This window comes from Neodiprion lecontei, chromosome 3, assembly GCF_021901455.1.
Source record: "Neodiprion lecontei isolate iyNeoLeco1 chromosome 3, iyNeoLeco1.1, whole genome shotgun sequence".
Classification (NCBI taxonomy): domain Eukaryota; kingdom Metazoa; phylum Arthropoda; class Insecta; order Hymenoptera; family Diprionidae; genus Neodiprion; species Neodiprion lecontei.
The window spans coordinates 41,062,328-41,088,595 of record NC_060262.1 but is presented as its reverse complement, the minus strand read 5'-3'; the positions used below and the strand labels follow the sequence as shown (position 1 = coordinate 41,088,595).

The 26,268-nt window shown below is 40.5% G+C and overlaps 1 protein-coding gene across 6 annotated transcripts; it reads right to left on the bottom strand.

The window, feature by feature from the left end:
- On the bottom strand, positions 1-23,665 carry LOC107222131 (protein bark beetle). 6 transcript variants are annotated; one of them, XM_046734813.1, is made up of 29 exons: positions 22,105-23,663; positions 15,815-15,975; positions 15,000-15,193; positions 14,515-14,689; positions 14,134-14,303; positions 13,780-14,018; positions 13,395-13,644; positions 12,910-13,295; positions 12,187-12,839; positions 11,631-12,084; positions 11,148-11,538; positions 10,627-11,057; positions 10,287-10,532; positions 9,098-10,038; positions 8,542-8,996; positions 8,200-8,396; positions 7,713-8,111; positions 7,319-7,596; positions 6,975-7,228; positions 6,667-6,878; positions 6,454-6,578; positions 6,132-6,362; positions 5,920-6,045; positions 5,502-5,528; positions 4,608-4,866; positions 4,295-4,496; positions 3,938-4,185; positions 3,828-3,872; positions 1-2,889 (listed from the first exon to the last, which is right to left on the bottom strand). In XM_046734813.1, exons 1-29 carry the CDS (start codon positions 22,438-22,440, stop codon positions 2,098-2,100), a joined length of 8,877 nt encoding a protein of 2,958 aa, XP_046590769.1. In that variant the 5' UTR covers positions 22,441-23,663; the 3' UTR covers positions 1-2,097. The 6 variants fall into 6 exon arrangements, with proteins under 6 accessions (XP_046590769.1, XP_046590770.1, XP_015516848.2 ...); XM_046734817.1 differs by having other exon boundaries at positions 2,691-2,906; positions 22,105-23,665; XM_046734816.1 differs by having other exon boundaries at positions 2,707-2,923; positions 22,105-23,665.
- Between the last annotated feature and the right edge of the window lie 2,603 nt (positions 23,666-26,268).

Here is a 26,268-nt window from a genome sequence, read left to right as displayed (position 1 = left end):
TACTGTGGCGCATCATTTTATAATATATTTTTAATATTCAAACTATAATTATTAACATCATGGACGGACAAATTCATGCACCAACGCTTGCATAGAAAATTCTTATAACTAATTATATCAATCTTAACGTGAAAAATCAATTTTGCAAACAACATGAGATTAAAACAAATTTGCAAATATATTCTAACGCACGTAAGATAGTTCATTCAGATTTGAACTCGACGTCAAGGCATTCTGCGCTCAAACTTAGCTTGTCTGTTTGTTAAATTTAAACGCAGAAGTGGCAACGGCAAGTCAAACTCTGCAAGAACTATTTTTGGGTTTAATGTACCTGCTCAACAATAATCACTTATAGAAAAATTACATCGCTATAGAAATATTCTAATATTATACTCGCTCGATGTCTCGTGCGAGTTGTATATCACAACTTCGAAAACAGTACTATATTAACATTAACTTACATAATGAACGCGTTTATGCATTTGGCAGTGTGTGTGTGTGTTCTTTCACTTAAACTATAGTGGAAACATTAGACTGTTTAACTGTAAAGAATAAAGACGAAAAATATGATAATTCATTCCTAATCCTAAATAGTTATTTATATCAATTATGGACGCAAATAAATCTTACATGTAAACTTCCATACAGCGATGATGAAATTAACAAATTATATCATTAGAACGGGACACAACAATACAATGAATTATTATGTAAGTTACGAATCTTAAACTACGGAATTTCACATTCTGGATTATCATGCACGTGTAATTTTCAAGTATACGTTTGTACATAAATGTAATACTACGCATTATTATAAGCTTAGTCACTAATATACATATTTTTTTTTGTAAGACATGTTCACGCGTGATTAATTAATTACAGCAAACCTCATTTTTTCTCTCTAAAGTACGTCTTCACAAATACATCATACCCTGAACTTTGTCGATTAATAGAACGATCATTTCATATACCTACGCATTCATCCAAAAGATTAGAAAAATGTTGATCGGTTATCGGCTTCTTTATACTTACTTATGTGTTTAAACAGTCTATACTGTGTATTTATGTATAATTGGAATAAAGATCGAATCGTAACTGCACAAGAAACATTCCGCAATGGTGGCAGAAAATATGAAAACACTTGTATGTCTTAGAATACTTTTGTCGAAATCGAAGAGTCTGATTATCAGTCAGCTTTTACTCGTAGTGAATGTTGTATCCATTATCAATAGTATACTCAATCTAATTCGGTGTATAAATAGGCTGGACCAAGGGAATTGATTATTTCAATTAATTAATCAGGAAGACTGTGCAGGCCAACGCATAATTCGTTTCAGAATTTATCCGCAAAGATGCAAATTGATGAAATTTTCAATGACAGTTTACAAAGACGTACCAAAAACACTGTGTCAAATACTATGAATCCCGGGCTTCCATTTTGCTTTCTTATTAATTCGTATAGGACGTGCACGTATTCACAAACCATCGCACTGGTCGTGTTGAATTAAACCACATCAAGTAGATGTACTAGTAACAATTCCTAGTAGTAATTCTGGTAACAATTAATTTTTGTGAAAGCAATTGAAATTTCAAACAAATCTTTTATAGTTTCCTAAGATATAGGGTCTTAAGATATTATAAAAAATGTGAGGCTTGAGAAAGAGTTTCATTATTTCAAGAAAATCAATAAATGTTACAATTGCATTATTTAATAAGGATAATTCCAACCATTCCAGTGGAGGATAGAGAAAAACGGCAAGTTAATCTTGTCAAATTTAGGATCCAGCAGCCAAAATGATGAGTCACATTCAGAGTAAACGACATTCTGAATCAGGTACTTGTTATATTTCTGGTCTTCATTTCTCTTTCACGTCTTCTTAACTTTTATACTATTCAATAGTAGCGTTTCGGGATTCTACCTCGCGTCGAGAACAAAAATACGTATACAACGAAAAAACAAAAATAAATAGAAACGAAAACGAGTGTTGGAATATTGAAACGCAGATCGAACGGGGCAAAGTAATACGAACGATCTGTACAATCACTGTGTACCACAGCTGGTCATGTATACATACATATATGCACGTGTATCCGTATTTACATAGCCGTCTCGAGAGGTTGACTTTTGCTGCGTGAGCCCGATGAGAGCTGCGTCAATTCTGTAGGTTCGGGCGGTGTGAATACGTCGAAATTAGTTTCCAGCAAGGCTTCGCTCTTTGATCGTAAAGGTTTTTCTTCCGGCTGATCTAAATTGGATTCCAGAAGAGCCTCGCTTCTGGGCCTTTCCTCGTAATAATAAGGATGGGGAGGCGGGGGGCTAAAGTATTCTGGAACCGGTTCGGATCCAGGCGTTAGCGGCTCGGTGTCGTATTGGATTGATGGGGCGAAACCCCCGGTCGGGCTGTGCGCCGGGGTTGCTTCCAGTTCCCGCTTCATATCGCTTATTGAATCGGTCGTAGCGAGACTCGAATTTAAGGGCAAGGTCGAGGCGTTGTTTAAATACGATAGCTCATTCATTGGCTCGGACGGGCTGTCCTCGGGAGTGTCGGCTGGAGGTTCGACGTTCCCAGTCGAGGGCCATCCGTTTTGATCCGGGACCGTGAAGGTTGAGTGATTCCTGAATCCCTCGTTTCGATACGAGAGGTCGAAGGCGGGGTTAACGGATCTCGCTGTCGGATGATACTTTGGCGGATTGTTAGCCTTGAATTCGGCGGCATTAGTGGCCCTCGGTGAATAACGAGGATTGTGGGCCTCGTAAACGTCGTAACTCTGATTGTCTTCCATCGACGAATTCAACTGAGACTTATCCATCGAATCTATGCTCCCGGAGTTCATCATTTTCTTATAATCCAGAGAGCGAGAGTTGAGCGTATCGGTTGATTGCTTCGCCTGAAAATACGTCGCGTCTAGATGTCAAAAGCGCCTGCCCAACATTCTACTCCCTAACTTACCGACCGGACATTTCGTGCAAATATGACGTGGGAACTGCGCGTATACCAATAACCTCCAAAAAGACAAAACACTCTCTTCCTTACTGGATCTGCTTTAGAAGCAGTTTTGTGGCTGATAAAACAAGTTCTATCTCTATCTTTCTCACACTCTCATTCACTAAATTCGAGCCGTCTTCTGTCTCGTATTACACGCAGTTACCTATGCAGTAAGGTTTGCACAAAATGTCGGATTACAATATTGCAGTGTACACATTTACCATCGCGCGAATATGCTGGGGATTACATGAAGCCGTTATAATACATAACAGTAATGACACAGGTCTGCAACCAAAAAACTGCACAGGTTTTTTATACTGTTTCTTATAAATGTTCACTCAATGAAACCGGGAATAATACTCAAAAAGTTCCATCGCGTCATCTTTTTTCTTTAATTCGTGTTTGTAGTTTCGTTTAATATGCATTAGAGTGAGACTCAGGAATAAATACGAACAGGGAAAGAGAAAATGTAAAGCGGAAGCGTGTTCGGACGTGTATCAAAGAGAAGAAGAAAAGGTTTCATAGGGGAAAAGAATGAACATGGAATGTTAAATATATTTCATAAAGAAATTGTTTGTTTAATTTTATAAGAAATTTTGTTTAGTTCATTCTGATAAAATAGTGGTTTTTTCATTATTGTTATGCTTCTTTAAGGGAAATGAAAGTATATTTTGGATTCAACACACTCGAAAACATAATGTTTACCGAAACATGCCATGCAGTTAAAGAAAAATCTTTTTTTGGAGACCTGTGTAATTGGTGTATTATAATCTAAGGACACAAGCAACATTGATCGAATGGCACAAGAGTAACGGAATTCTCAAATAATTAGTTTCTAACCTGCATGGGTGGTACCAGAACCACTCTTTTTTCCCGTTTTCGCCGCTTATAAAATGCATAAGATAAGATTAATAAATTTACAGTAAAATACGGGAGATCGAGCAACTTACAGAAATTGGCTTTCTTCGATAACCGAGTTCCGTGAATCCAGAAGTTGAACCGACCGATCGAAGCGAGTGCAGAGACTGTCTGATGGAGTTTCGTCTTTCAAGACGTTCCACTCGTCTTCTCTTCGATTTTGAAACCCAAAGGGCTATGGCAGCCGCCAAAAGTGCGAGCGCTATTCCAGCCGAGCTCAACACTCCTATTGCCACTATGTCTTTTCTCCACGATAAGGGGTCGATATATACTCTGGGATCTAAACACAACGAAATAATTACGATTTATGCAAGTTCAACGACCAACATTTGAAAATTCCGATCGGAGAATCGGCATTGCATTAAAAATACACCCATCAACATAGTTACCAATTTCACAAATGAATGTGTTTGGCTGCATGCAGTGATCAACTTCGATCGTTTGATATGTAAACATCGTGCATTGGTCGACCTTCTCTAATTGCTGTACCCAAACTCGTTCGGAATAATCGAACCGTGTCTGTTGCTTCTTCAGGAATTTCCACAATTCGATGTAATCGCCCATTATAAAAGGCATCGATGCATTGGCCATCTGTAATTCAGTTTGTATCATTGATTTGTGCAATGATCTTTCGATAGTTTTGACCGTAGAATTATAGAAGGGCCCGTCTTTCTTCTTGCAGGGATTTTAAAAGTTACGTACCCGACAGAAATCTCTTGCTGAGTAAAAGTCCATGGGAGCGCCAATGTATATGTAGCACGTGTCGCCTACCAATTCCCAGGCAGGTGGACACTTGCCAGTCAAAACGCTCTTGTTACTCATGTGAAACGGTTGATAATCTACCTGGAGAAGTTCAGGTGAATCCTCGCGATCTCTTATCCTTCCGGCAACGGCTATGGTTTCGTTATAGCCCCACCAGTTGTGTCTTGCATCCACGTGCGATCTCCACATTTCCAATTCGCTGTACGGCGATGCATGGTCAAAATAGTGTGTTTTATTAATTGTGGATGTTAGGCAGTTACTCATTTTTACCACATCGCGGCACGTGTAAAGCGAACATGATATTACTGCAGGGCGGCCACTGAACCTCCATCACGGTTATAGGAATCTCATTGGTTATAGCAAATGGAAAAAAATATTCGTATTTCCGTGTAATTTTTCGTTTTATGACATTTCCAGGTTTTTCAGAATTCCCTGATCAGTGGCCACCGTGTATTACGACGACAAAAACTTCATGCTGCTCACATTCAACAACAATATGCTTTGACTCTTCCGTGCGGACAGACGTGGAAGAAATGCACCAAGGCACTAACTTGAGAAGCAGTCGTGGTAAGGAGTTCAACTGGCGTGCAAAAAATGTAGTTTCAAACTCGCACAATGTAAATATACTTACTTGAATTAGAAATTTTTAATCAAAATGAGAAAAGAGCCAAACGCCATTCGTACTTACATGTATTTACAGAAATGTCAGTTGTTCGTTAAATCAAGAAACAGAGTGGAAAAGCGGGACAAGTTGACGAAACCAAATGTTACACCTCCACCTAAGCGTAGCGCGATTGCTTGCATATTATAGTTGAATTCAACTCAATAACTTACTTGTAATACCACTCCGTCTCGACAAGTCTGATTATTGTCATGCACATGCGGGTTCCATCCAATTATGTATATGTATAGATGAAAGTAAATACAGTTGAGTTAGGTGAATGGGTATAATATGGGGAATTTAATTATACGATTTTAGAATCCAAGAATACCTCGTTTTGATTATGAAAAATATGAAGTAATAAAGAGCCATCCAATCGTTACTCGCTCATTGTAAGGTGTACGAGTTATATGTAAGTTCAGGTATCAATCAGGGATTATACAAAGTTTTCAACTGGGTTCAGGCATTCTGGCTGTGTTTAGTGATACGAAATCCACCATTTCATATGCATATTATGCATTATGCATATAACGTGTGTACCTAACTACCATTACTCCGACTAATGAAAAAAATGATTTGCAAAACACTTACAGCGATCTGTTCATTGTTGACATTTCATAGTCGTTGTCGGGATTGAAAAATACATTGTCGACGTATTGTTGTCCCGGTGTGCCAGCGACAATAGTACTTCTACTCTCTCGGTTCACTGCATAATTTCTACAAAAAACAAAGGTAAATATTATAGGTAAATGCATACACAATGCGATTGTTTTTCTACTCGCTCAAATATAATTGAAACTTACTTGTAAAATCCATTATGCGAAGTACTCTGATATATCGGTAATCGAACTCGTTCAAATCCAGAAATCTCTAATAAATGCTTGCCCTGATTGCCGTGCAGGTAGTTCAACGTCATATTACTGACTACCTGTTTCAGCACAATATTATTCTCGTATGGGGCAATGTTTCTCGTAAAATAGTTTCGGAATATCGTGACTTCCTGATAAGGACTACTTTGTCTACCTTCCACGTACCTGAAGATTATAAATACGTATATGTAAATTACATCGACGGTTTAACATGGATAGAAAAAGGGTTGCATATTCAGAAATACGTTACGCTTACAATGCGGGCTTGTTAAAGTTGTCGGTAAACAAATTGTTATGAATCCAGCCTTTCAGAGAGGTGGCAGACCCTCCGGAACCAGCACGTATCAATAAACCACCTTGGTTCCCTTTCAGCAAGTTATTCTGCAACGTTTTAAGGATTAGATATAACACAAGCGGTTATCCGATTCATTCAAAAGACGAGACTGATTGATTGCCCGGAAACACTCACGCGAAAATACAGTGACTGTGTATTTTGTACGTCCAATGTAATCGCGGATCCGCAGGTTGTTATATTTCCATAGAGCTTCGCACAATTGTTCGTAAACTGATTCCTCTCCAGGGTCATTATTGCGTTCACTTCCCCGGCGCTCGCGTATTTAACCGCACCCTCGTGGCAGTTTGACACTATGGAATAGGATACGTTGTGCTGAACGTCGCGATCTGTAACAATTGCGTTATTATACAAGGTCTTCTTTGTCTCCACCTGCTATACTTTTTTTTCGACCGCGTTAATAATGAGTCTGATTTTCCGCTTACTGAATCCAATCGCGGATATCGGTAATGTAACAATTTCTGCAATGAATCCATGGATACCGCTGGCACCGTTAGTGAATAATCTAACACTGAGGCTAGGTCCAGTGGTTCGGAACAGCTCATTTTCTTGCGATGTACCAGCTTCCAGATGCCCAATTTCACGAGCTGTCACGTTGTAAATATCTCCGTCGTACAAAGTGATTCCGTCGGCACGTCCAGGCTTGCCGGTCGAATTGAACAAGTCGAATTGGAGGAGTCTTCAACACAGATTTGCCAATTTTCATTGAACGGATCACAAACGACAATTTTCAAAACTCTATGTATGAGTATACCGCGCATTCGCTCACCTGAATCCGAAAGGCTTAGCCCTGTAGGTACTCCTGAATATCTTGACACAATTCACCGGATTATTATCGTACTTGTAGTAAACGAGTACCCGTTCCTCGATCGTTATTTCTTTATCGGTATCGCAAATATCGATCATGCTGAATAAGTGATACGGAATGTTTAGAGATTTGATAGGTGTAAACGAACTCTCATCGGCCTCTCGACCTTCCCCGGTTAACGACAGAATATTCAAACCATTTCCCAATACGTTGTCAATACTGTTGAACAGCAGCTCCACCTGTCAAAATGTAAAGGCAGGTTCAATAGGTGATCAGGTCTGCTAGTCAGTCAGAATTTTATAGTATTCTATGAATTTTTTTCTAGCACTTGGGGCTGTTACAATAGTCCACATACCGTATGCGTAGGAGAAATGATATTGATCCCGTGATAAGCACTCTGGGTAACTCCGACGTGAGTAATTTCCGGGGATTTCATAATAGACTGGACAGCTGCAGATTTTTCATTGTGCAGGATACCAGCCCCCGTGACGTTCACGAACTTGAGTACAGATTCTATTCGGCGAACGGTACCATGAGTAATAACGTCATGAATGCGATGCTCGTATAAGTGATGTTCGAATTCGGCGTTAGCCATGCGTATGCCACCCCAATAGTCCTGGGTTAGATCCAGGTTCCGTTCGCCACAGTGAACGAACACGAATTCACCATCCCACGGGCACTCGTACTTGTGGCCAAACAGTTGTCCATTCAATCGGATCTGACAGTCTTCGATACGGTCTTCGACTCCGACGCACTGAAATATCATATAATTACAAGGATTGATTAAGAAATTTAAGTCCCTTATCCACGATCAATCGTAGCAATGTGGGAATCATTTTCACCTGCAAGGGTTCGGGCCACGACCAAATTCGCGTCAGTGAGCCTTGATGAAGCTCATATCTGCGATCCCGAGTAACGAAAACGTTCAACGAATCGTAACCCAATTGACGGCAAGCAACTTCCGCGTTGCGTTCGGTGAAACGTGAGTCGCATATTGGTATCCATTGCAAGGTTGTATGATTGAAATACTCCAAAAAGCCTATTTCAAAAAAAAAAAAAAAAGAAAGTAGACAAAGTAAACAACATGTAAAATTTTGAGGTTTACTTGAAATTATTTTTCATCAATGCTTGAAAACATGCAAGTGAGTGCACGAGGTATTAGTTGCCAATCTTTTGTATCATACCTTCATTGCTAGAGGATGTGCAATTTCCCTCCTTGCATAGTCGAATTGTGTCCAATGACAGGGCATTTTTCACGCTCCGTTTTCTCAACATATTGGAACTTGGATTGTCGACGGTCAAAGGTCTCATCACGATCTCATGCCCGTGAGCTCCGATAGCATTCAAAGTTCCGAGAGCCAAAATACCGACGTTGGGTGCAAACTCCATCACAACGTCCGGGTAAATATTCAACGTTGCATCCGGCATTATTGTTATATCAGCTCGTATGACGTAGGGGTTCTCACGCGGGTACAGTGACAAGGTTTCGGTAAGCCTTCCCCCCAGATTATCCAAATCCGCACTGGTTACGAGATCCCAGGTGACTGAAATCGACGAATCGATCGCGTCCTCTGTCAGGTAGGGTACAAAGTTGGCCACCGCATGATCGTTCCAATCGTCGAAATCAAAGATTCTCTGCCTGTGGTAATAACGACAGTTAAAGAAACGGTATAGTTCTATAAAAATTTCAGGCATCTGTAAAATAAGATGGTACTGTTCTGAAATTGGTATTAGACATACCTTATCTGGGCGAAGTCAGCAGTGCCCCACCAATTTTCCGTTACCTGTACCTCGTTGTTAATCTTCGCAGTTCTGATGCCAGCCAAGAGTTCGTAATCCAATGTGTTTTCGCCGAATAAATTTCTGTACACACGCACCTTTTGAATACCGTGAAAACCGACCACGTATGTCGGCGTGTTGTACATCTGATGAAAACCTCTGGTTACGCTTTCGTAGTGATTTCGCTTCACCTCGTTCTTGTAAAATATGGCGTTTATCTCGCCCAATATTTCCGACTGGCTGTCAGCCTTGAACTCTACCATGTAGGTACCGCTGTTCTTTTCAATCCTGTTATCGTGAATCTCCATCCGCTTTTCCATACCACGTATGGATATGAGACCCGTCTTGCATCTATTGGTATCGAACACGTTGAAAGACATGTTCAAATTGGCGAAGTGGCCGTCGACGATGAAACTAAATTGCTCATTGTTGCGCCAGGTGTTGTTATCGAAGTATAACGAGTGAGTGAAATTTTCATTGTACTGCCACACGTAGGGCAACGTAACGTCGAAACCACCAGCACGATTTCTTTCGAAGGTATTGTCTTGCAATAGCCAATGAAATAAGTTATTCGAATGTCTCAAGTCCCGGCTGAATTGCAGGATTCCTTTGCCGTTGTCGGTAATCAATGTGTTATTTATTTGAAACGAAATCTCTGATACGTTAGATTGAAAGACGTTCCAGTGCGGTGAATTCACATAAATTGCCTGATCGGTATTATGAGATATTTCACAGCCGATCAGTTTAATCGTTTCGTTGGCCTTTCGTAAAAAGTGGTCACCTAATTCGTCCAGGTATCGGTTGTAGTACGAGGCCAGAATACCGCGTTTATTCCCTTTAATTTTTGTGTTAGTGACGGTCAGTGTTGGAACTGGTCCTTGAACGATTCGATTACGAATATCCTACAATACACATGATGCGTAAATACAGATGCTGTTATTCAAATTTACGCATAATATATTACGCATGCTACAATCATTATATTCGTTACTACTGATACCGCTAGAAATATAACATCGTGTATTTTTGCGAAGAAGACTTATCTTTTAAAAAAAGGGCTCGATCGTTTTGAGTTCCGAAAAACCCAAGCTGAGGAATCCTACTACGATAGGAATTGTGGGATTATAAGTTTTTAAGCTCTTAAGCTTACCTGAACTGGTGCCAAGAGTGCAGTAAGCGCGATAACTGTACCACCGAGAGAAGCATCGCCGCTGTGATATTCCAGGATAACTTTGTACGAACTGGAACTGACAGGAAATACAGTAAGATCTCTCTTCAGATACCAGATGTTACCTCTGTGATTCAGGTGGTGGGAATCATGGATAATTATCTGCTCCGTGCTTCGATTCTGTATCGGATTCAAGAGCTGGATACCTATCACATAGCCCGGTGTACACTGTAAAATATAATCACATTAGACATATTTTCAGACACGTTCGAAGTGATTGCCATTGTCATCTGAGAAATTTTTTTCTCTCATGAATTCTCACCTGAATATTTATCACACGGTCGAGATTTGCTCGGTCGGCCTTAGCGGTAATAACGTACTTCGTTTCCCCGTTGGCCAATTCAATATCACCACTGTCTTCAGGAATTACGATCGGATTGTAAGGCGTGTCGACCGTCATGTCGGGAGAACGATCAAACCATCCGGCAAACTCTCTTTGCTGAACTGCCGATAGAGCGGGATTGTGCCTGATCCCGGCTATCCCATTATTCTCCAACCGCGAACGGATAACTTTCAAGCCAAGCTGTTTGAAACTCATCCCACTTCCTCTGTTGTTAGAAAACTCGCTGTTCCGGACGGTATTTACGGCGTCCGCTGAGTAAATGTCGGAATACAATACACCCAGTCCGTCTTGTAGATTATTTACGACTTTTATGCCGTCCATAGAGTGTCTTGCAAAGTCAATTTGCAACGCTGGAATGATTAATTGACAGGTAAGTCACGCTATCGTTTCAAGGAGTATCACACTGACGAATCTGGAGAATAAATCTTTATTGTACTTACCAGGCTTGAAAGCATTCGTTGTATAGTCAAAGAGACCAGCTCTTTCTATGGTGATATACTGAAGGTCGCTTCTTTGAGCCAACGGACTGAATCTGAGACCAGCCCAGGCGGCTTCCGAGCAAACAATACCGACGTCGTTTTCATGGGTGCAAGAATTTTCAAACTCGTTTACGCTTTCGGACCGACATTTTGTGATATCAACGTCGTCCTCCGTGCACTGAACGTTGCTCAGTACGATTTCCTCGTTTGTACCGGCACTGGGAATCTCTGAGCGTTCCATGAACCAATTATCTGGATCCAAGCTCAGTCCTAGCTGGTGGCACACTAAAGCAGCGTCTCTAATCGTCCAACCGTAATTGCAGACGGTTCCCCATCTTTCTCCTATGCGAACCTATACGTGTCGACATAAATAAGCTCTAAGTATAACACGTCGAACAACGAAACTGGCCTCATTATGACAAAAATGTCGTCTGAACACCATACCTGCAGTCTGCCTTCAAGATTCGTACGACCGCCCAAAAGTCTTACGGGGGCATTTGTCTCGCCGTCTTCAAGCATCGCCATGTCCGTGGAAGTTTCATTTTCAGGTTCGTAGACAATCTCCTCCTTTAGGGTAAACATGATGTCGCTCGGCTCTTTGCCCCGCGCATCCAGCTTACCAGCGATCATCATTCCGACCGCGGGCGGAAATCGCAAGGTAACACCTGGCTGCAGGGTCAGTTTACCTCCAGGTCTGATATTGATATCTCGTAGAACAATGTACTCTCCAGCTGAGAGACTTTCCTGTCCATCGACCTCTCCACCTACCAAATTCGTGCCCGGGGTTTGGAATTGCGCCACGTAAGTAGGATTTGATATTATTGTATTGGCCGCCGGATTGCTGGGGTGCAAGAGGTACGGAAGATACTCAATTTTGGCTAAATTGTACCTGTCTTTCCTGAAATTTCAAAGATACAACAATGGCAGTTCCGCGCAAAACTGTGAATGGCGTCGCAGCTATATCGTTGGATAAACAAACTAAAACATATATAGACAATACCTGTGAAACAATCGGTCAAATATTTTCTGCTCTTCGGAAAATCCAAGCCAGTTATAAGTGCAATTGATCACTTTACTCTGGTCTCCCAAGTGGGAGCCAATTTCGTACAGCGATTCTGGATTCTGAAGAATATTTCTAAACACGTCGACATTCCCGGATGAAACGACCACAGCAGCCGCTACCCTTGATCTTGGAATCAATCTCACACCCTGGTTTTCTCCATCGTCCAATGCTTCGCGAATCCGGTTGTTACGAACAAAATTTCTGGTGAACAATAGCCTCTGAATGTCGCTGTACGGCGACAGCCCAATGCTGACAACAAATACACCACGATTGTTGTAGAACTCGTTATGTTGTATCAGCAGGGTCGCCGGCAGGGTATTGAATTCCTCGTAAAGCGGATTCCGCACCAATATACCGCCGTAAGAGTGTTCTTTGAAATGATTGTACTCAATGCATCCATCCATATTCAGAGCAGGACTCAATTTTATCCCAAGTTTCGTATTTTGTATAAAAACGTTGTGACCAATTTGTAGCTTGAGCAAATTTCCATTCTGCCTCCAACTGGACTCGACTTGAACCGCTACTTCCGAACTACCGTTGAACCAATTTCCAGTTACGTTCACGTAAGAATTGCCCGTCGCATTTCCAACCTGCGAATGGGTAAATTTTATTTACATACTCTTCCGGTGCCTCGCCGTATGAAATATCGGTAAAGCTCACCAATACACCGATGTCCTTGTTCTTGAACACCTCCGAATACTCGACGACGGTAGTTTGATTGAAAGCAACGTACTCCGAGTTCGAGCTGTCGTTGAGCCACACAGCAAAGCCATATCCACGATTCGAGGAAATGCTCGTCCTTGATATATTTCGATTACCACCGTACAGAGTTACGTTTACACCGTCCCCGTTGTTGAATGATATGCGACTTTCCGTCACGTTTATATCCGCCGATCCACCAGCGATGTGCACCCCCGCCACGTGATTGTTGTTCGATACAGAAGTATCGTGAATATGCAGCGCAGAACGTATCTTTTCAACGGCTATTCCCCGGCCATTGTTGTCCGCTATTGTGCTGCCGGTCACGTTTAAATCATACGTTTTTTCTGAAATAAGAGAAAAAAAAAAAGAATAAGACACCGGAAATGTGCGCGTACTATGTTCAACAGGCCTAATGAGATTGGTAATGAAAACTGCAATCTTACTGTATCCCGAGGAAAGTCTGACGAAGGCGATCATCCGCGTTCGAGGTTCGGCAACGAATTTGATGTACAAATTGTGTCGCGTCGTTGTCACACTTTGCGGCAATGTTCCATTCCGCACTTTGACACTTCCCAAAAGTTTTTCCGCCCCGCTCGTTCCGTCGTAAACTTCAATTGTAGCCGTGTCATTTCGATCCGTAATCATTTGCAGGAAATGCACCGTCAGGACATGCCCGGGTCGCGTATAAATGTGCTGCAAAAATTTCACATGGGATATATATTTCAAATCACGTAGAACTGTGATAAACATGCCATGCGTAAACGTTTCGCATCAACGCGCAACAGGCATGCATCTGTATTATGGATGTAACGTAGGTATATCACCAACCTTGGTACAAACTTCCCGGTTCAATTTATAGTTGCGTTGTTCCATAAAAATAATTATCGGAAAGGTTTGACTTGTAGTTCCCGGAAGTTGGCATAAGTCATGATTATCGGTTCTGTCCAGTTTCTCGTCAGGTCTCTCATCGTGATGAACGTATTTTATTCCATCCGCCCCGTTGTCGAGTACCACGCAATTTTCAACCAGGGCAAGGCCGGTTGAACTGTTCACGTAAATTCCATACCCTAAAAATATTCGTTTGAATTAGAAGTGCCAAATAAGGTTCCACATTTTCCGTGAAAAGTTTATCCCTAAAGTTAAAGATATATGAGCTGTGCAATTGATACACTCAAGTCTCACCCTTGTTACTGCGTATGGTACAATTGGTGATGACGACTGGAGCATTCGGCGAAGTGACATTTAGACCGTTAAACGACGAGTGAAGAATTGAAAGTGATTCCATGCGTGGTGGAACACCTTCAACATGGAGAGCCGACGTTGTGTTGTACTCGCGGCCTGTGCCCGCATATCTGGAGAATAACAAATCACCACGGTCGTTTAAAGATAATATACTTGTACTAAATTAACCTTCACCACCGTTTTCCATGTAACAATTTACTCGGAGATGGTGTGAACTGATATAAACTAAATCGAGTAATATGATAAGGCACGGTGCTTGTCCTATTTTTCAAAAATTACCACAGTTTTCGATTAGAAAATAAAAACGTAACGAATACTCACTTGATGTCCACATGCCTCAGGACGGACTTGGATCTGTAAACGTACATGGTGTTCTCTTGTATTAACGGCTTGTCGTAGATACTACCCTCAAATCGGAGGCCTCGCCAATGTTTAACTGCTTGTGTAGCCCCGTCATGTCGCGGCAGACAGGAGATAGCAAGGTCCGGATGGTAATCTGCAGGCATCCGCGAATATATAATGCAGCATTTGCACAATTTCGTTGAATAATAATCTAATTTTCTGATTTATTTACCGTACTTCTCGTCGTTAACGACGAAAACGGAAAATGATTTATTCTTTGATATCAATCCCTTAGGATTTTTATTGCCAGTTGTAACAAAAAATTCCGCAATTTCTCCTTCGGATACAGTAGACAATACAGTAGCAGATAAAAAGGGCATTTACGAGATTCGATTGGCCATGGCCTGTGTAAGTAAATTTAAAAAAAAATAATTAAAATAAATCGAGAAAAAACGAGATCTTACCGCAGGCCCCAGCACCGAGCTGCCTGTAAGACCACTGGTCGCAACTTTGCAGGGATAACTCGGTACCGCGACAACCTGGCTGTTCGTAGAGAAGACGAGGTCTGGCTGGCCATTGTCTATCCAACCATCCGCGCCACGCACCACCTTGCAATCCTAATTCGCGACAAGCCGTTTCAAGATCCGCCCGAGTCCAACTGAAATATGAAATGTAATCTTAGTAAAGGTATACCGTCTAGGTGCGTCAAATTTATAGATTTCTGAGCCGGCCTGACAGGGTGGCCATCAAATTTCCATCACGAAATTCCCTGACTTTTCCAGGTTTTCCAGGTGAAAATCTTATAATTTTCCCTGACCAATTAGGATAAATTGGTTATAGAAAATCGAAAAAATATATGCATTTTCCATATCACTTTTTTTTTCAACGAAAGTACGAACTGTCACTTGGGTCAGACTGTCCCATCTAGCCGATACGCACAATCGTTTGTAAGGTAATATTTAGGAACATTGAAAGTTTGAAGAGAACCTTTTTGATATAATTTATCTAAAGCTTAAAAAAAATTGTGGGACGTATTTGTATGAAAAAAATATATAGTATACGATTCCCTGACTTTCCGTAAAAACCGCTGACGTTTCCCTGGCTATTCTAGAATTTTAGAATTCCTAGACATTTTCAGCTTTTCCGGAATCCCCTGACCAGTGACCACCCTGCCTGATGAGCTTTGTCACGAGCCAATTGAAGAACAAGGTCATCGAAAGACAACGAAATCCTAAACTCCGTCAAAAGTCATCTTTATATCACAGTCTTAAAAACGTACTTTCGAGAGTTGGTGCAAACGGCTCGCCATTCGCCCTGATGAAGGAGCTGCAACCGTCCTTCGAGCGGACTCGGCCCATCGACAAGTCGAATAGACCTGGCCTCGGGCTGAGTGGATTGCGTCTCAGCGCTCGTAAACACGACCGGCTGTTCGGGTGTGCCCTGGAACAAAAATTTTTCTACATGATCGTCTTGGCTCCCGTAACTGAATAAAAAAAAAATAGAGAATCTCATCTTTAGTGGTAAACTAACAATAGAGGTACAATTACATGCAATTGAGTAATCGAACTCAGAATTCCAATAGCAACACTTTATTCTAATACTTTTTATGCTGGCAATTAAACAAAATATCTCACAATCAAATATCATCTGGACCATGACCAATGATTATTTGTTATTTATGAATGAATCCGTGATAATGTTTTTGCGTTGTGCTCACACCGGTTCCGACACCGCAAGGTGTTTAGGGACCATCAATGGGTGCGAGAGAGAACGCTTGATTTAACCTGGAGTCAACATATGTAGCTCTCTGCTGAACTAGACCCAGACTGATGCTGCTACCTGAACCTTGCATCTCAAAGAGTCAAATACGCGGATGCCAGGTAAATTCAGGTGTTCTTATTCTCTCTTTCTTTATCTCTTATACACAAATTCCCAATGGTCTATATTTAACAGCTTTAAATTTCGGACCCTGTATGTAACATTCCTGCACTAACTCACACGGAATAAAAGGAGAATTTTTTTTCTCATACGAGGTCTGTTAAATGCTTTATAGTCCGTCCCACACCCTTGGCGTTGTTTAATAAAGTTCAGTTACTGCACGAGTCTTGTTTTTCTGGCAAAAAATGTTAGCAATAATTGAAATATAATCAGCACGTTAACGCTAATAAGAATCTATCGGGAAAAAGATTCATTGTGAAACAGTTAATTATTTTTCGATTATTTGATAGTGATCGGTTGTATGAATGAAAAATCGTCCAATTCTGGTGCGCTAATTGCAGTTAAATTTTAGATTGATCGTTATGGTCGTAAGATGTTCCTAAGGCCTGATACTTACCTACTCGATGACCACCAGTACAATGGTCGAAAATCGAATACAACGGATCTTACCATTCAAGTTGTAAACACGCTTAAACACCTAGTGATGGAATTTGCTCATATGTTTACTACACATGCCTCATCTTACGTGATACGAAATTCTGAATGTACACATATCCAGACGTGTCTAATTTGCCCTCTCGATACAACACGTATCAGCCGACATATGTTTATCTATAGCTATTGCGAACACTGTCAGTAATTCGGAATTTAGCTTGGCCTAAATATAGCTTTGTACAACGGTATCATCGAGAAAAAAATTGAAGGAAACAGTGCTAGATTGTACTTGAACTCGGCCCATTGCTCCGTTTTTTAAATAGTGTATAAAAATCTTCGTTACTCTTTTTTACATCATTTGCACCGGTCAACACGAATTGTGAGTCTAGATTCTGGATGTCAAATTTTGATTTCTTCTACGTAACTAATGAAAGAAAATATATTTTTGTTAGATAAAGTTTGTTTTTGCAGAGACCAGAACAATATTTCGGATTTTAAGAAAAATTACTCAAGCATCTACTGTAAATCACAGCTAAACAAACTTCATTTTTGCATTTAAATCACTTTTATTCAAAAATAATAGCGAATGATGAGATACAAATGTAAAAGAATTGATAGACAGAGTTTAAAAATGAATATTTTTCGTACTTCTTCTATTTTCGTGGGGACTTTCTCGTGTCGAACCCAAAACGTAATCTCCCATTATGCTCTCGTTATACCCTCCCTGATAACGTTGGTACCGATAAAATCCATCGCATCTTGGTGAAAACATATTCCTTTTTCTTTCGAATATGCAAAAACAAACTTTATGAGTAATAAATATTGGTTACAGTTATTACTCGATGTGCAGAATTGAAATTAATTTATCTCAATAGAAACTCAAGGAAGAAAAAAGATTATTTTTTTTTTTTTGTTGACTTGTGCTGTCAATAAATTTTGATAATTCCAGAGTATGTGCGTATGTGTTGTGTGCGCATTATAGCGGATTACTGTAACATCTAACGGAGATCCCTGCAGCCGAAAGTCAAATGAATCGGTTGACCCCGGTCTCAACTCTGGTTACCAGACTGCTGACAATGAGCTACAGTCCTAACCTCGGGTCAATCCTAGTTGACCCGTCGCGTGGCCTTCTTGACTCAACAGAACGGCTCTTGAAACCAATCATAACGGCTGCATCGTGTACTTCCAGCATTGTCGGAGTGGTAAGACAGAGGAGGGAGGAGGCAACTCGCGATGTCAATTAGAAAATTAAGAGACCGGGCAATTATTGTTCACCGGAAGTCAACTCGCTCCGACAATGGCATAAGTGTGTTTCAGATGGAAGACGTCGTTGTACAAGGTGTACGAAACTTACCGCAGTGCAAGCAATCGTAATCATGTGCAAAAAATTCGCGAGACAATTACCCAAGTAGCTAATATCATCAATTTTCATCGTTTAACAATGATTCGTGAACGTATGAATAATGACTGTAAAATGTGATTGCCTCGTGGGCTTCACTCCGTTATAGTTCCGCGGAACTTGCCCCCCTCCAATGGAATACAGGAAATAACCAAAACGAACAAATGTGCCGTGCATTAACAGCGTTCATTTATTATACGAATATAAGTAGGTAACATAATGATGGAGAGGATGCACACGTTATAAATTATAGAACGTACAAGATTCCAGAGTGCTTTTACAAGCGTGGAATCAAGAGCCGAACAACATGCCAGTGTCTGTATCATATTATCCCATAAGTGCTCCATTCTATAGCCCTAATGTACCTAACGCAAAATTGTACACCCCTACCAGCCGGTGTTGCGTATTTTATGGTATGGCCATGTGTATCATCGCATACATATACATGTACGGAACAGGAAAGCTGGTCAGCCAGCCGTCAACCCATGGCGTTTACAGTACTATAGAGAGTATGGCATGTTATGTAAAATGTGAAGATATAAACCAGCGGTATAATATGAATGAAAATTTTCCTGCGGACATTGTTAATCTACTTTTTCATCAAGGTCCGAAAGTTCGATGAAGATCACGTTGCGCCCGAGTACGGTATACATATTGTGTAACTAATATTCAAAGTTGAGCAAGACAAGTTGCAGTTTTAGCGTATTTAATACCTTGCTTCCGAACGTTCAGTGAACTCGTGCGTATGGATAATGATACACTACCTTACTACTGCTCGTACACGCACGAGTATAATGCTTGGCTGGGTATAAAGAACTGAGACTTGAATTCGAGGATCGCCAAGAACCGCAATGAGAACCGTGTAGAGATCACTGGCCCGAAACTGGCGGGAAGCCCTCGTTTCCATTCTCGCAACCCGGAACGTAGAACAGCGGGAAATGGCAGAGATGACCATTTCTCGCCAGATTCCATATTGCGGAGAAAGAATGAAAGAATGAATCATTGTTCTGACAGTTAAGAGTCTCTCACGCTGACCCCGTGTCGTTATCCTTATGGTACATGATTTTTTTTGATACTCCAGATTCTTCAAGAAAAATTGTAAGTTTGTAAGTGTGAACACCTCTTAGATGTTTATTGCACGTGAATCTAGCGTAAGAAAGTAAAGTTAGTAATCCTGCGAGTGAAAGGTTCAACCAGGAATATACAACACCGATATTGACACCAAAACCTTGTCGAAGCATTCGCTTCTATAGGATTACTGTACGTAGCTGACTATTTTTTTTTTTTCTTTTGTTGAACTCAATGGTACTGAGATAGGGTCAAAATGAAGTGAAGTAGACTTAAAAGAAGAAAGCTTCGAGTTTTCTTTTCTGGTACACGCGAGCAATATCGACGTAAAACATGAGTTGCGCTTTTTACTATACCTCGATGTTTCGTAATGAAAGTAAGACTTCTCGTTCACTCATTTCGAATTTACACCAACCCTGTATACATTTTGCTGCGGTTACTGTGCTTCCGGTTTTGGTACCTGGTAGCCGTGTACAGATGCCAAATGTAGACGTCTTATTGGACTCGGAATTTACGATGCCTAATGTATTTAAGTAACCCTGCACGTAAGTTAGTAATCCAATCTCTTTAACTCCTGTAACGTGATCGGATCTTATGGTGTTCGGAAACTATGTGGTGTACTTTAATCTCTATGATTTCGAACTAGTCTGCAAGTTTGGATTTCATACACGTTGACTAGAATGTACATCTGTGAGCTTGCGCAGATTTCAATTATTAATAACAAATAAGCTTTTCAAATTTGACTTCAAAGATTTCGCAGAGTCGATCATGAACTTGTGCTAATTTCCACAGTTATTGAATCGGATGAATTTCGAGTTACTGACAACTCAGCCGCCTTCTTTTATGCTGTTTAAAATGGTCATATTTACGTTAGCGATTAGAACCTTCGATTAAAAGGTATTCGCATAATTTCGGCAGTTAAGGAATCAGCTTTTATGAGGTGAACACTGCAGGTGAAAATTAGATTATTGTGAAGTCCCCCTACGCGTGAAGCTGTTATCATATCCTCTGCATCCTGTGCCGTACGTCCAAGTACAGGAAGCATAACATGTAAAATGACGCATACCTGTTGCACTTAGTAGGTTTCGTAACAAGGTGAAATTGTGGTAAATTAGTCGATCGATTAATTCCGCCTAATTTAATAATATACGGTAGACATACTGGGATTAGTTTTTCGCCGCAGAACATCATTTGCTACAGTCTCAATGATAAGACGATCTGGAAAAGGTATAAATACTCCGACACAAGATGTTGTAAAAATGTGAACAAATTGAAAAAGGATTTTTACAACCAGGTGGATAAATATTATCCAATCAATGATAGAATATCTTATCTGTAGAACATCGAGTGATTGTATGTGAAGGACTCATTGATCCTGCAGGTCTCGTCATTCAATGGAAAGTTGAAATCGGTGATTCATTTGTGTGTAAAAATATTATTATTACACGTACATACAAATGTGTGGAGCGCGATGATCAGGTGAATCACAAACAGATATGACTTGAAAGTGTGACTGAGCACGTGTACATCGTACAATATCTTAACTACATGCTGGTATGCCATATGATGCGTTATAATACGGCAGTATTGTACTCAGACGTACAAGCGCAAATGTATACTAAGCCCATGCATACCGATGTAGCGATGGTGCAACAGCATCTGCACACAAAGACGCTTTGATAAACGTACACCCTCTTATCGCTGGGCAAACAGATAACTGAAACATCAACTACGACAGCCGGCTCGTGCTACGTGATAATACTGATAAACGATTAGACACAATAAAATCTACTGCAACCCGTTTCTGACTAGTTTCATTCCACCCATGCGATTCAATAACCGATCGATACTGTGAATTTGTTATAATCTTGCGTGAAATCTTGGAACTTGTTATGAATGAATTTCCAAATAACAAGAAGGTGCGCATAAAGTATCATGTGGCGCACACGCGCTGACACCAAAATAGTCCTATGGAGGTTCGGATTTAATGTTGTCAGACCTTCCGCGTCTAGGTTTACACTTTGGTGAAAGCATCACCGAGCCTATATATTGACTTTTCCGAGGTATCAACTCGCTTCGCGATCTGACACCCTGTAGCCCTTGGAACTTCCCTCAACCTCAAATCTGCAGACTCTGATGGGAGACACGTTTGAGACACCTTACGTCCTGTTGATTTTTTTTTTCCTAAAAACGGCGAGCTGTGTCTCTGTTACTGGATAATTGATTTGTATTATATACAAATGCCATTTAAGATCATTTCTGGAATCTAGTATTCGGGAATGTAAAATTATGGTATATGTGCGCCACTAAGGGACTAAAATGGAACACCCTGTATATCGAGTGAGGCGCGATGCAGACACTACGCTGCTAATGTAAGGGTGTCGTAGGATCGAATAAGCGACTGCATACGTTTACAGAATACAGCCTGCGTTATAGCAGCTATATGTCCATGTCCGTCCCCAACCGCGCCTTCTGCTCACAACTAACAAAGAACATTCTTCGATCGTTGGTCGTCAATCCGTCGTCAACACCATCTTGCACCGCAATTTTTTCCAAAACCTTGGACACGTGCACATTCTGCAACTCGTATTCTCGGTTTGCTCAGTCATATCGGAATGGTTAGTTACGGCTGAATTTGTCGGTGCAGTAAACGCTGAGAGATAGCACGGTATCCACGATAATTCCTAAGTGCTTAGCAGTTTTAAGAGTCAATCAACGGTACAACTTACCTCGGCAGTGATAACGCCGCGTATTGTGATGCCAATCATAGGAGCAAACCGGATCTCAACGCCAGGCTCGATCACCAGAGTCCCATCACGTTCGACGAAAAGATCCTCCCGAACGACGTAAGGACTCCGGGATCTCTGGAGCAACCTTTCACCTTTGGTAATCCGACCGCCGGGTAATTCGGTGAAGCTTGATACTCCATAATCAGGCGTCACCCTATTGCTGTGAGGTTCGGTGTAGTATATCGTCGATGGATCTGTAGGGTTTGACTGTTGTCCCGCCACATTCCAACTTTTGCACAAACATGCCAAAATGACCAAGGCTTGCACACCGTACATCGTCGTCGAAGTAAATTCTGCTTGTCCGAATTCGAGTGTATCACCCTGTATGATTCCTAATAAATCCTAGCGACGAACCTCGTTCACTTCCGAGTGTATTGTTCCTTCCTTAATCTTGTTTAAAAATTCAAGAGCACAGGTATTCAATTTGACATCGCACTAATTAAGGTTGAAGATTCAAATTCTTATTACACATGCACTGTGGGCACATACTCCAAACGCAACTTTTACGTGAATTCACGACACAATAGTATTCTTGTACTCATAGTTGTAATACTGTACTCGCCATGGAAACCTGGAAGCGAGTATTACTACCGCAACAACCGCGAAAAGGGATCGATTAAAAATTAATTTAAATAACTCGAATTTTCACCCATACATAGTCCGCCTTCCGTTTCAAACACTGTAGTGTCTCCTACTGAACGCGAACGCTTATCAATTGTTCTCATTATTGTGACGCAAAAATTATGATTCATTATAGTTACTTACGAATTAGTATTATTTTAGTGCACCTATTAAAAATCTTGAGCCTCGCCTTTAGCCTCCTACTTTTGAACCACATGCGGTAGTTATGAATCATACATCCCAAGATCAAGCGTTACGTCTTCGATGATAAATCCACATAAAGGATTTAAGTGTGATTTATCGATAAGAACGAACGGTCACCGTAACAGCTCTATGTCTTTTAGGCATTACGATTTGCGTACATTTTCTCAAACACGCGTTTCACCCAATAACCGTTACAATAGCGAACTGGATTCGTTATACGAAAAATTTAAAAGTTGTTCATATATATATATGTATACACACGCAGCAGCCGTTAAAAGATTCACAAGTTTCGCGATTGTTTACACGTCAAACACGTATACACACATTCACATGTGCCATTGACTGCGACGATCGGTCTTTACGCAAAAACAGGTCATGAAAAACAATCACTTTCGTACTCGCGTGTACTCTTCGCGAGTATTTTACTACACAGCTGCTTTCTGACCGATGTAGGCTACTCGTCTGCCTCGGATCGCTTCTTCGGAGGACGCCTTCCCTGACGATGCTTTCGCCCGCGATCTCCTGCTGTTTCATTGGGCGCGGTTTTACTGGTTGTTGGAGTGGAAGTGGTGGAGTCGTTTCGAAAAGAGTCGCGGTCACGTGACACGACTATGTTACGCAGGTTGTGAAACAGGTGAACCCCTCCAGTTCCGCTGACCGCTGCGTCGTCTCCCCGTTAAACGCTAAAGTCGCCAGGTAACCGATGCCTGCGCTGCGCCGTCATCTGAATCGCGTCCTGTGTGCGTCGTGACGTAGAACTACACCTACGCTTTGTTAGCGAAGGTGCGATACACGGTGAAATGACGTAGTGGCGTGGTTGTCCGGTTACCTGAGCAGCTACCTGCAACGTTCAAAATCACGCGCCCTTTTCAAAACTTTACTCAGCGCGCTGCGCGTGCCCAGTCGATTTTTAAATAACCGTATATCCGCGTTGACAACGAAGATTTGAACGATCCGCAACGGACTATACTTATCACTGACACACTTTCGTACGGATTCATACAGGGCTTTTTCAAGCCTTTTCAATAATCAATTATAGCCGAAAGATGTTTGAAATACGTGCTCGTGCAGATGAATCGGTTCATGGATGCATGAATGATACTTTTTCTGCCTCCGTACCTCCTCAATTGATAAATATAAATCACTTGCGTACGAATTTGTTGAAACATGAAATAGCGGGACGGCAAAGGCCTTCTTGCTCATTGTTGCAGACTTTTATTCTTGCTCCGAATTTCCCCAAGTTCGTAACATTTTGCACAGGTTGATACAACTGAGTCATAGTAGTCCGTTTTCATTTATAGGGAATGTTATTAGTGAGGCGTAATTTTATAAATGGAAAGATGGATGTTCAACGCGCATATAATGCCAAGAACACACGGCTGCTGGAAGCCCTGGAAACGTATAAATTTGGTAGATTACATTTGTAGATGTCATAGCATTTGTTGTAATTATTGTTACGCTCTGAATTGCAGATCAATGGCTTATCCTTAACAGCAGCCCCACTTCAAAGATGAGCCTGAGAAAGCGCAAGCTTGCGTTTATGGTTTTTCGTATCACTAGAGGGTCTAGGAACAGTGTGGCAGACACCATATTCAGGAAAAATAAACCGCGTAATTCAAAATATCGCTTTTGGTGGTTTCACATGATGCGGAATTCATACCTTACATTACTAATAGCATATTGCTGTTAGGATGAAAAAAAAAATTATACAATCAAATTAAAGTAATAATTAAAAGCGTACAGCAATAATTCTGAAACGTGTATCCACTTACACATTCAATTACTGCTCTAGGCTCTACATTTCGGCCGATTGAATTCCGTACCATATTAAACCATCTTTATGCGAATGTTTCTTAGTAACCTTTTTCGAAAAATTAATCGAGAGACTTATTTTTCTGCACTTACGTTTAAAATTGTATGAAATGAATAATAAATATTGAATAATAGACATACATATTGTGAATTTTATTGCAAAATTTCAAGAGTCTATGTACAGTAAACTATAAATAAATGTATGTACTTGTATGTATTTTGTACTTGATACATATACGTAAAAGTAGATCTAAAGTTAGTAATATATGAATACAAAAAAATGAGCCGTCACGGGACGCCTGGCAGATGTGAAACATCGACATTATTTTGTAAAATTAAAATTAATTATAATTAATAATCAATTTAAAAAAATTAAAATTAATTAAAATTAATAATCAATTAAAAAAAATATATATAAGTGTTAAAGGAAGCTAAAATAAAAATCAGTATAATTTTACATTTACTGGCGTTAAAACACACCAAATATACGCGTGCTTAATGCACAGATAAATGCACACTTTAATTATAAAAATATAATTAACTTACTGATGACTTGATAGTGTGCCATCGGGTGATTTTGCTTTTTTTGCAGGAGGCTGATCACTTTCACTCTCTAAATTATTACTGTCAGACATTTTATTATCAGAATAATTTGTTTTCAAGTAAAACACAGGTTATGTGTACTGTAGTAAACAAAAACAAAACACTGTATACACTCCGGGAGTAGTCGTCACGGCTTGCGTCGCCACGCCAGAAATCTGTTTTACGTGCGGCTATAGATGTTTCACATCAAAAATATCAAGAAACAATAAAAATTTGCGTACATTGTAGAAAAATGTATAGAAATAATGTTATGTAAGATTATGATAAAAAATGTAAACAATAAATATATGACTACTTGCGTGTATAAAAACTTGTTTTTATATAAGATCAATTATAAAAAATATTGTAAAATAGTCGACAAAGTGACATTCAATTAATGTTGATCAGAAATAGATTAGTTTAAAAAGAAATACCAAAAAAAAACTAAGTTTTCTTCTGCGAGTTTCCGAGTGAGTTTCAAGTATCACAACCTGAACCGTTCTGAAGCTGGTACGTAATTTGCCTAATATTTTGAAATTCGCGGTTTCGTTTTCCCAAAAATGGCGGAGCCAACGAAATAGGTTTTTGAAATTAATTTTCATGACGCAATTATCGACTCATAACCTACCGTACTTACCGTTAGTGGGTAACACAGACGACGCGTACCGTAGCGAAGCTATACTCATAGACCAGCATCATGTTTACAAATTTCGATAGCATTAATAGTTTGAAAGTCTGCTACCAGATGGTATATCGTCTAGTCAACATCGCAAATACAATTTGCGAGTTGATCATTTTTGCGTAGCTTCGTGAACACTGTTAACGGTAAAATCCTAGCGTAACTGGACTTTGAACAGCTGAATCAGACGCTGTCTTGCTGCTGCC

Bases quoted from the DNA above. Each gene is read 5' to 3' on its own strand.
- LOC107222131 (XM_046734813.1), bottom strand. From the start codon at position 22,440: ATGTACGGTGTGCAAGCCTTGGTCATTTTGGCATGTTTGTGCAAAAGT. The intron at 15,976-22,104 runs GTAAGTTGTACC...TTTTTGTTCCAG, and splicing joins GCGGCGTTATCACTGCCGAG to GGCACACCCGAACAGCCGGT. The intron at 14,690-14,999 runs GTAAGATCTCGT...GGATGCCTGCAG, and splicing joins GCTCGGTGCTGGGGCCTGCG to ATTACCATCCGGACCTTGCT.